Consider the following 11125-nt stretch of genomic DNA (forward strand, 5'->3'; position numbering starts at 1 on the left):
CAGAAATGTATCAATTATCGGGCCGGACCTGACTGTTGTATAAATGACAGTAATGACCTAAGTCACTTAAAGAAGGTCTCTTCGGGACTTGACAACCTCTGACGGTGCATACAGAGTTTTTAGCTGTTTTCGCGGATCCATCTGAACGGGCATCTATTTGACAATGTTGTCGTCTGTAAAAAGAAACATCTTTCCGGTTTTTAGTACGTTGTTGTGTAAATGTAGCCTACCCTAAGAGCATGTGTTTCAGAGTTGGCAACCCTGTGATTAATTACCGGGGCTCCGCCCTAAAGACGTCCAGATTGCCTGTGATGCTAAATCAACCTGTTCTGAATTATTAAGAGCGTTTAAATCACGCTGACATCAGTGCAGCTGATTTAGAATTACGCTGTAGAGCAGTGTGGATCTTAACAGAAGTGCTGCAGGGTTTTTGAAAGAGACTCTTGATTTCTGTCTAGTCTTGGATGATTGCTCTTCATGGCTGTGAGGGAGATTTGTGTTTGGAAAGGGCTCATTTTAGCCCTCTTCCTCTTTGCTGTGGATGGACAGAAGAGGCCGTGAGTACCGTGGGCTTTGAAGTGAACCGAAGTAGACTAATGTTTATGCTGATGCAGTTTTAAAGATGACAAAATGAATCCCCAAAGCTTTAACCAATGTTAAAAGTTCATTGTTCATTTTGTACTTTGTGGCCATCTAGTGGTCAAATGATGATGTTCATTGAGTGTTCATAAATGTATTGTTTTGTGCTTATTTGTTTTACCATGGCAGTCCAGTGTTGCCAGTTCAGTTCATTATGCCCCTTTTCAAAAGATGTAATTGACACATTCTTGGAAGGAAACCATACACTTGTGAAATTTCAGCTCAACATACCCCACAGATCATTTATTATAGCTTGACAAATTTGCCTCTTTATGGGTGTGAGCAAAAACGTGCCTTTTTTGTCCCTTTAAATGCAAATGAGCTGCTGCTCCGCCTCTATTCTGATCCTTTAGGCTTTTTTTCTGAAAGGCCGATCCTTTACATTAGATTCGGATACTGGAAATAACAAAACACGCATCTCACTCATCAAAAATCTCAGAAAAAAACAGTAGCGAGTGCAGCCTTACAGAGTCTCAGGAAGTGGTTCAACTTTTAGACACCCCTGGAAGTTTCTGAATGATTAGTGGATCCATTTATGTAGTTGTGGAGTTACATTGATTCATCTCATTGACTTGCATATACCATCATGTTTAACTTTTTTACACAGGTTGACAGTCTCTGAGGTCTTTATAAGACCGCTGTGACATTTGGTTTGGTCAAATAGTTCAGTGCTCATCTATGCAGCAACCAGATGGCGGTGCTGTGGGTGGAAACATTATAACATAAGTGGTCATCTAAGATAGGGGATCCTACGTCAGAAGGGGAGCGAAATCTGGTCGGCTTTTTTTTTCATGTTCGCAGAGAAAGGCTTACCAAAACAGTTACTGGGTCACTTCATGTTTTCTGGGTTGGTAGATGCATATTAAACAGGAAAAATGCAGATTTTCATGATATGTCCCCTTTAAATTTGGAGCTTCAACATAAAACCTAGAGCGGCACGATTAATTGTTAAGAGATTGTGATCTTGATTTAAACCCCCACACAGCCTTATTCCTAAATTACAAAGATTTGACTATTAATTAAACCTTTGACAATCAAACGGAACATTTGAATCTGCATTGGTGCTGCTGAGCCAGAGACCAGTTGTCATGTATAGGTATGAAATTGTCACTTCAAATGATTGTTTTGATTTTAACATTCGTCATCACCTTGTGGTGTACAATGCCATTGAATCATTCAAAATATTTATTCAAAAAGCTTGATTCATAAATACTTCACTTGTTTCATTAATCAAACTTTTGTTTTTTAAATTGTGCAGCTCAAATACCACCCCAACTGCCCATAGACTTGGCAACCCTGTGGCAGACACTTTCTGTGGATGTTCAACCAACATGTAAATGTTCTGACCTGATTCCATTTGGTCCCTGAACCTAAACTTCATGATGTTTACACAGGTTATTCATGGTGACGTTCCCTGCAGTGATTGAAACTGGATCTGATGCCAAATTGTGTGCTAGTCTTCTGAAACCCCAAGAGAGTCTCACAATGACAGTTTCTCTGCTTGATGAGGAAAATGGGATGACTCAACTTATGCAGCAGGTTTCTTCAAAGCCATTTCACCGCTGCTTTTGTTTCCAGGTATGCCATTAGATGCAAGTGGGTTTCTTTTTTTTCTTTTTCCTGGTTTAACTGGGTTTCTCTACAGGCTCCTCGAGTAGATAAAGAATCTGTGCAGACACTGAAGGTAGAAGTTCAAGGGAAGGTCTTCAGAGCGACTGAAGAGAGGAAAGTCATGTTCAGACGTTACCTGCCTTTGACCTTCATCCAAACAGACAAACCCATCTACAATCCAGGACAAACTGGTGAGCTGTGAATGACCCTTGGTTGAATATTAGAGGTGTAGAAAGTCCATTACACTACAGATTCTGATCGCCTTCAGGTGCATTATGCAATAATTGTGAGCGTTTGTTGCTTTTTTGCAGTGAATTTCCGAGTTGTCACCATGGATGGCAAGTTTTTTCCTCTTGATCAGATGGTAAGGACTGACCATGAACGTATTGCATGTTGTTTACATGTGTAGTTTTGCATTTAAACATGTAAAAAAAAATAATGATTGATGCATCAGTGTTCTTTTTAAATGCTTAACATTCCTATCTTTGTGTCTTGCAGTACAGTCTGGTGGTGGTGGAGGTGAGAATTTTGCAATGGAGTTTTTTTTTTTTTTTTTTTTTTTTTTGCAGTATTTCTCTGAGCTGTTCATTGTTTTAATAGGACAATAATAATAACCGAATTGGTCAGTGGACAAACATTTCCTCAACGGGGTGGATATTGCAGCTTTCTCACGAGTTAAACCCAGAGGCTCAGATAGGGATTTACACACTAAAGGCTTTTATTGGTGACCAGATGACCTCCCACATTTTTGAGGTGAAAAAATACGGTAAGCTGTTATGAACATTGTGTGTATATAATGTGCAACAGTTCATCGACAGATCTCAGGTCTTACAGCATTTTTATTTCTGGTTTAGTTTTGCCCAAATTTGATGTGACTGTAAACGCACCACAGATGTACAGTGTTGCAGATGTGGGACTGAAAGTTGAGGCTTGTGCCAAGTGAGTGAAACCTACAGATATTGTCTTGTGGTTGGTCCGTTCTTGATTTTGTTCCTTGTGACGTTTCCCAGATACACATATGGCCAACCTGTACCTGGCCAAGCCTTGTTGGAAGTATGTCGTGAGCCGTTTTCATATGTTGTGGTTCCTGATTTGACCCGTCTTTGCCTGGATAAAACTGCAAAGGTTTGACTCCTGCCTTACAGTGGAGGGTTTTTCTTCTGCTTGTGCTTGACTTAAATGTGACTTTGTTCTGCTACCAGATGAATGCCACTGGCTGTGCCTCCCTTACCGTTGATACATCAGTCTTTTTCAACACCAAATTTGAAAATAATATGCAAGACACTTTTCTTGTAAATGTGAATGTCACTGAGGAGGGAACAGGTGAGATATTGGCTGATCTAAACCAATTGCATGTGTATGGAGGAAGTTGACTCGTTTATTTAGAGTTTTTTTTTTTTTTTTTTTTTTTTTTTTAGATGTATTGATGTCAAAATCTGCAACAGTGTCCGTTACGTTTGAAGTCGGCAAAGTGATGTTTGTGGACCTCCCGGATTATTTTGAACCTGGATCAACAATTAAAGGAAAGGCAAGTAAAAGTTTATTCCTTGTAGCAGAAGCCTTCACATTGGTTCCCTTTACTAACCTTGAATCCCAACAGATATCAGTGTCTCATTTTGATGGGACTCCAATTGCAAACAAAGTGGTTTATCTCCTGGATGGTAACAGCTGGCCCAACAAACTGCTGAAGGATCTGACTACAAACCAGAACGGACTGGCCTCGTTCTCCCTCTGCACTGCTAGTCTTCCTAAAGCTGCTCTGAATCTAGTGGTTCGATTTGCTCTGTGTTTTGTGAAATGGACTTCTCCCAATCTCTCACATGAAACTGATTCCATCTGTTGTTCCCCAGGCAAGTGCGACTCCAGCGGTTGTTAATGGTTACAAATCGCCATACTTCACTACAGATACCAGGGTTGTTCAGCTTCTCCACCCTGATTCTTCCAGCAACCCATCTAGTGAACTTACTATAGTGAAGCTTGAGCAGCCACTCAAATTAGATGCTTCGTTTCCAGTCACTGTAAAGTATTCTTTTGTTGGAGAGTCTGGTGACTACAGTGTTGATATCATCTATATGGTGAGTGGACATCAGGGTTTTGTTTTTTTATAAACCTTGCTCTCGCCTGTTTTATGCACCCATTTGTTTTTTGTCAGGTCTTGTCCAGAGGATTGATAGTCCTCCATGGATTTCAGACGGTCAAAGCGAGGGCTTCTAATACAGTCACGAGTGGCTCCGTGTCGTTCCAACTGTCTGTCAGTGTCGATATGGCTCCAGCAGTGCAGATTCTGGTTTACTCCGTTCTGCCCAGTGAGAATGTTGTTGTTGGTAGTGCATCGTTTGAGACAGAAACGCATTTCCAAAACCAAGTATGATGTGCACTAGCATCTTTTGCCTTCAAGTGGGGTATGATGATGTGTCCTACAGCTTATTGGTCATTGTTCCAGGTGTCTCTACAGTTCTCTCCTGCTACGGCTGTTCCTGCTGAGGGAAATGTTCTGACCGTCTCTGCTGAAGCAGGATCTCTGTGTGGCATCAGTGCTGTAGATCAGAGCGTCTGGATCTTGGAGCCAGGAAGACGTCTGAGTGCTAAAATGGTAGCCATGTGCAGATCTTGTTGGTCTTGATTGACATTAAGGTTTGGCTTTGAAATGAATAATGCTAATGGTTCAATTAGACAAACCTATGCTATCATGTTATAATTATAACCGTTTGTATACTCTTAACACCTAACATTAACTCTGTGACCATAACATGCCAAACATTAATGCATTTAGTTAAATAAACATGTGACAAACCAACACTGTTTTATGGTCCTAGGTGTTTGACTTGCTCCCGGTGCGATCACTATCAGGTTACCCATCCAGCGTTCAGGATGAACCAGAGTGTCTAGGTTTTCGACCCCGTCTAGCTTTTCATATAGATTCTGCCTACACTTCTCCTACAAATCAAGCCTACACAACTTTCAAGGTAGAAAACCATAAATGATTATGTAGTCACTGAATAGTATGGAGTCATTGACTTTAAATTGGTCTTGTTTTGACTTGTTACTATGACAGAGCCTGGGAATGAAGATCGCTACAAATCTTGCTGTACAAGCCCCTCCGTGCCCGCTGTATCGTAGATTTCCAGAAAGTAGGTCTATGCAGATGGACAGTTCTTTACATAAACTATTCTGAATGACCTGGTGAACTTGCCTTGTTGTAGGAGGTTATTTCGCTTACTTTGTGGATGGACAAATTGGTGTTAAAATTTCCATAATTGCAACAAGAGGGGCAGTTTTGAATAATGCTTATTCTGCAGACACTAATACCGTTCAGAGTAAACGGGTGAAATTGCTTGTCTCTTTCAGTGAATTTGAATGGTCCTCCTGTAGCTATGGCTGAAATGGCTCCTGCTGAAATGGCTCTTCCAGAAGCAGAAAGTGCTGGAGGTGACAATCCCTCTTCAGAAGTGACCATCAGGACTTACTTTCCAGAAACATGGCTCTGGCAGCTTGCTCAAGTGGGGTTAGTGAACTCCTTCTAAAACTACTTAACCACCGTTTTTACTTCTGTTCCTCTTAATTTCTCTTGTGCTGTCTTTTAGAGACACTGGATCCACACAAGTTCCCCTCACTGTTCCTGACACCATCACCACATGGGAGACGGAGGCATTCTGCCTGTCCTCAAAAGGTTTCGGTCTGGCTCGTCCTGCTCTGCTGACGGTCTTCCAGCCCTTCTTCCTGGAGCTCTCCCTGCCGTACTCCATCGTCCGTGGGGAGTCTTTTGATCTGAAGGCCACAGTCTTCAGCTATCTGTCCAAGTGCATCATGGTCTGCAATGGTTTATTTTCATATCTATATATATATGTGTATAGAAGGTCATGTGTCTTTGCTCCATGTGCTCGGTTTCATTGGCAGGTTAAAGTAACTCCAGATTCATCCACGGCCTTCACTCTTAAACCCTATACTGATCCGTATTCATCCTGTCTTTGTGCCAATGGGAGAAAGACCTTCAAATGGGTTCTCTCAGCTTCTGTTCTAGGTCAGTTTTGGACTGCCTCTCTAAATTAGACAGGAAGTGAGCAACACCAAATATACACTTTTCACTACAGGAACTGTCAATGTGACTGTCAATGCTTCAGCTGAAGCATCCCGGTCTCGATGTGGCACTGAAGTAGTGACTGTGCCGACGAGAGGACGCACTGACATAGTCACTCGAAGTCTACTTGTCCTGGTAAGTGTTAACCAGCTTTCTGGAGTTTGATCATGGCGCTCATGCTGCTACTGATGTTGTGTTTTATTGCTTTTATAGCCTGAAGGAGTTGAAAGGACAAACACCCAGAGTTGGTTACTGTGTCCAAAGGGTTTGTTAGCACTCAATGATTCCCCAATAAATTCTCCCTGTACAGCTAAATTTTAGCCTAGCGCTCAATGCTGATCCATTCTTTTCGGTCTGCAGGAAAAGTTCTTTCTGAAGACGTGACTCTGACACTTCCAAAAAATGTTGTTCAAGGATCAGCCAGATGCTCTGTTTCAGTCCTTGGTAAAACATTTAATTGAGTGGAAACTGACATGTGAAGGTTGGTAGAATAACGCTTTCTGATGTGGGTTTAATGCTTTACATACTTGTAGGGGACATAATGGGTCGTGCGCTGAAGAATCTGGATAGGTTATTAAAGATGCCGTATGGCTGTGGAGAACAGAATATGATTGTTCTTGCTCCCAATATTTACATCCTGATGTACCTGGAAGTCACGGAGCAACTCACCGCAGCCATCCGAGAGACTGCCACAGGCTACCTTCAGGAAGGTATGGATGACCAAATCCACTTTACATATGTTGGAGACTAAATTCCAAACTGGTTTTGTCCTCAGATTAACTCAATCAGACTAACTACCTTGACCTATTTACATGTGGCTTTTTCCCCAATCAGGATCCCAAAGACAACTGAACTACAGACACAATGATGGTTCATACAGCACATTTGGTAATGATGAATCGAATACATGGTGAGTTTCACGCTGTTCTACTGTTGTGTATCTGTTGTGGCACCAGCAGTTTGTAAGTTCAGTTTGTCACAACCTTCTTCACGACCAGGTTGACCGCCTTTGTCATGAGGTCTTTTGGTCTAGCGAGGCAATTTATCTTCATTGATCCAAATGTCCTGCAGAGTGCAAAGGATTGGTTGATCAGCAAGCAGGGTTCAGACGGCTGTTTCATGCAACAGGGAACTCTGCACCACATCGACATGAAGGTGCATTACATGTTTCTTAAACTATGCTCTAACCAATTGACTTGAGATGAGGCTGTTCTTCTAAATCAAATATGGTGATGTTTTAGGGAGGAGTTGGTGATGAGGTGACCATGACTGCCTACACTGTTGCATCACTGCTCGAACTAGGCGTCCCCACAATGGTAAACAAGTCTCCAGTAGTTCTGTGAGCTCCTTGCAGAGGATTTTTCTGATATGGTTTTTATTTCAGGATCCTGCCATTACTAATGCTCTGTCATGCTTGAGGCCTGTCGTTGGGAACCTGGGAAACACTTATGCCACGGCTCTGCTGGCCTACACCTTCAGTCTGGCTGGAGAGACCACCACTCGATCACAGCTTTTAACTTGCTTGGACAACTATGCCATTTCTGATGGTGAGATTTACCAGCCTCTTGATGTTTGTTCATTAGTTTCTTTGTCAAACGTTCTCCCCTCCATCTCATCCTAAGGCACTAAGCTCCATTGGTCTCAGACGACATTTAATTTTATTTAATAGGGACACGTGTGAACATGTACCACACTACAACATTTATAGCCAAGGCTAATTTGCAATGTCCGTCCCTAGAAGGGCTTTTCACATGCATACAGAAAATGCAAAAAATACATTTACAGTAACATTTACGTTTACTTGATGTTTGTTCATCCGTTTCTTTGTCAAACTTTCTCCCCTCAATCTCATCCTAAGGTACTAAGCTCCATTGGTCTCAGACGACATCTGGTGATACTCTGGCGGTGGAGATCAGCTCTTACGTTCTGCTAGCGGTTCTCGCTGTTCAGCCTCTCACGACCGCTAATCTGGCCTATGCTAACCGCATTGTCAACTGGCTCGTGGCCCAGCAGAATCCCTATGGAGGCTTCTCCTCCACCCAGGTGGCTCTGACTACCAAATATAAGTGCAATCATTTATGGGTTGAGTTTTTAATCTGGTGCTTGTTTTTAGGACACGGTGGTGGCTCTTCATGCTCTGTCTGTGTACGCTGCTCAAGTGTTCAGCTTGGATGGCTCCAGCACTGTTACTGTACAGTCCTCAGCAGTGGGAGGAGACTCTTATAACTTCAAAGTGAATCGGGACAACAGGCTGCTGTATCAGGAGAAGCCGCTGAAGAACGTTCCTGGCAAATATAGTGTTAAAGCATCAGGATCCTTTTGCGTGTCTGTGCAGGTCTGTATCTTCACTTTCTCTCGGTTTCTGTTGTGCACATCAAAATCTTACTGTGCTTTGCTCTCATACTGTAGGTTGTGTGTTTCTACAACATCCCAACACCTGTTAAAGCAGCCAAAACACTGAGCATCGAAGCGCAGGTGACTGGAGACTGCCAACCACTTGGAGCCAATCTCATGTTGAACTTCACTGTGACGTAAGAACAGCTTTGGCTTTGTCCTGAAACCAACTAATGTTTATGACTTTTCCAAAAGGAAGCGGTGTTCTTGATTCCGTTGACTAAACCTCTTTATTCCACCACCACCCTCATTCAGGTACAATGGCGTAAAAGCAAGCACTAACATGGTTCTAGTTGATATTAAGCTTCTTTCTGGCTTCACGGCAGATACATCACTGGTTCGTATGTTTAAGATTTCGAAAGTCCCAAGATGTCGCATGTTATAGTCTGTAAACGAATGTCTTTTCCTCAGCTTGGTTCTTCACCCCAATCGTTCGCCCCGCTAGTGGAGCGCATTGATACTGAAGATGATCATGTCCTAGTGTATCTGAAAGAGGTGAGACTTGGTATATTACTAGCTGCCATCTTGAGTGCTGTGCTCTGCTGTTCATCCTTTCTGTCTCGCAGGTTCCCAAAGGTGTCCCCATGAGTTACACTCTGCAGTTGAAACAGGTTCTTGCAGTGAAAAATCTCAAGCCAGCAGTCATAAATGTTTATGACTACTATCAGACAAGTACGCTTTCATCCTAATCTTGCTTTGGATCATGTTCAACAGTTAATCCAGCCAGAGCAGTTCATTTTTCTTTTCCTTTTTCAGGTGATTCGTTTGAGACCACCTACACATCCCCCTGTCCATGATTTGGTTCAGTACTGGCTGTAGGACACGTGACTTAAATAAAACCGCTTTTATACAATCCGTCCAATTGTTGCCTCATGTTTCTTGTCTGTGACATTTGATTGAATCAGGAAGTTGCAGTGTTCATGAGTTTCTATTTCTTAACCTGGCTCACTCAAGCTTTTTTTTCAAAATGAAGCATTTCAAATTGAAGTGCTTTGCTTGCTGGTGACCCTTCATTAATCAACTGGCAAATTAAAAACCTTTACCTTTCCAACCAAGGTAGTAAGCTTTGTGTAAAATTAGGTATTTTCACACTGCACTTAACCCCGGGTTATCGTCATTCTTTTAACCCCCAGTAAAGGAGCATTTTCCACAATTTAAAAGGGCGGTTAGCATTGCTCCAGAGATATATAAACGGTTGTTTCTGCGTATGATAGGAAAAATGTCAAACAGCAATTGGAAAAAAACATGACAATTTGAGACATTAACTTTTGGTTTAAAGTTCACTCAGAAAACTTGATTAGTCAGCAATGTGTAATGAGGACTAGCAATGCTAGACTCTTTACTGTACGTAAATGGGTCGTGCTGCGTTTGTCAAGTCAGTAACATTGACACTGCAAATAAGGACTTGAACCCAGGGTTTATTAATGTGCAGTGTGAAATGACAGCTTATGAATGCCCAGGATCAACTGTTAAACCTGGATATAGTACTCTGAGCAGTGTGAAACATGCAAAGAGATTTACCCTGATTTAGAATGATCCAGGGTTAACCATTTCAAGTCTGAAAAGCCCTTTGCGGAAAGCAGGACAAGGCCAAGGGCTGTGAGAAATTAAAAATATATATAAGAGAACCAGTGGTGGGTTTTAAATGGAGCCACTTGAAATTGTAGAGGTTAAATCCCCTCCCAAAGGATTTTTTTTAAAATAGCTTTTCTTGATCACTTTTAGACTGAAAATTGGCAAATGATGTGCAGCATGACAATATAAACACAATTTCCCTTACCTAGTCCTAGCCTATAACTTGAAGAAACAAAAATCACACCTTCTGTCCTTTTACATGTCTGTTAAAGGAGCATGTTCGGCTCTTTCGTCTATATCTTAGCCTGGTGTAGGATCTTGATTTTTTTTGGTAGCGGCTGTTCAACTGGTAGTTTGATAAATTAGTTTGCAATCAAATATTCTATATCACTACTCTCCATATGTTCAGTTCAAACTATCACATAATTTACATCTCTTCAATGATTGGTTGTTATACCAAGGGGGGCCATCCGCCTCTGCCATGTTTCTTTTCTTAACAGTAATTGCTGAAAGCAAATATGCAATGGTTATTTGCCAAAAAAAACAAAAAAACATTGGAGGCACTAGTCTCCGGGTATGGATTTACCTCCCCATTTCTATCGCCTCAGTCTCTCGTTTCACAGATTTGGCACATTCGGGAAAAGCGTGATGATTACACTTACAGAGGTGAAATTACAAACTATAAATAAACATTCTGAGACATGAATTGAATAACTTGGGATTGTCCTTCTCTCAATTTTGGGTAGGCTGTGCCTGATGAGCTGCCACTGGTAAAACAGGAGAGTAAAAGTTACAGTGCAGTTTAAGAAATGAATAATTTATCATTAA

The 11125-nt window shown here is 41.7% G+C and overlaps 1 protein-coding gene across 2 annotated transcripts; it reads left to right on the plus strand.

Moving 5' to 3' along the window:
• The first annotated feature begins 365 nt into the window (after positions 1–365).
• LOC307000116 (pregnancy zone protein-like) lies at positions 366–9582 on the plus strand. Of its 2 annotated transcripts, none has more exons than XM_079615405.1 (34): positions 366–557; positions 2034–2217; positions 2285–2441; positions 2562–2614; positions 2749–2769; positions 2851–3016; positions 3105–3189; positions 3261–3375; positions 3453–3573; positions 3669–3778; positions 3851–4021; positions 4101–4325; positions 4403–4615; positions 4694–4843; positions 5067–5216; positions 5306–5381; positions 5599–5755; positions 5835–6060; positions 6148–6271; positions 6342–6463; positions 6542–6593; positions 6689–6772; positions 6862–7038; positions 7163–7238; positions 7327–7483; positions 7570–7644; positions 7713–7875; positions 8187–8371; positions 8442–8663; positions 8738–8859; positions 8978–9059; positions 9134–9217; positions 9289–9394; positions 9479–9582. In XM_079615405.1, the coding sequence occupies exons 1-34, from the start codon at positions 478–480 to the stop codon at positions 9517–9519; spliced, it is 4332 nt and encodes a 1443-aa protein (XP_079471531.1). In that variant the 5' UTR covers positions 366–477; the 3' UTR covers positions 9520–9582. The 2 variants fall into 2 exon arrangements, with proteins under 2 accessions (XP_079471531.1, XP_079471532.1); XM_079615406.1 differs by having other exon boundaries at positions 6372–6463; positions 9479–9579.
• The last annotated feature ends 1543 nt before the right edge of the window (positions 9583–11125 follow it).

This window comes from Phoxinus phoxinus, assembly GCF_949152265.1.
Source record: "Phoxinus phoxinus genome assembly, chromosome: 1".
NCBI lineage: Eukaryota > Metazoa > Chordata > Actinopteri > Cypriniformes > Leuciscidae > Phoxinus > Phoxinus phoxinus.

What these genes read in the sequence shown, in the direction of transcription:
- LOC307000116 (XM_079615405.1), top strand. Translation starts at nt 478, where the DNA reads ATGGCTGTGAGGGAGATTTGTGTTTGGAAAGGGCTCATTTTAGCCCTC. An exon ending in GCCTGGATAAAACTGCAAAG is followed by an intron (nt 3,376 to 3,452) that starts GTTTGACTCCTG and finishes TTCTGCTACCAG; the next exon opens with ATGAATGCCACTGGCTGTGC. An exon ending in TGGCAGCTTGCTCAAGTGGG is followed by an intron (nt 5,756 to 5,834) that starts GTTAGTGAACTC and finishes GCTGTCTTTTAG; the next exon opens with AGACACTGGATCCACACAAG.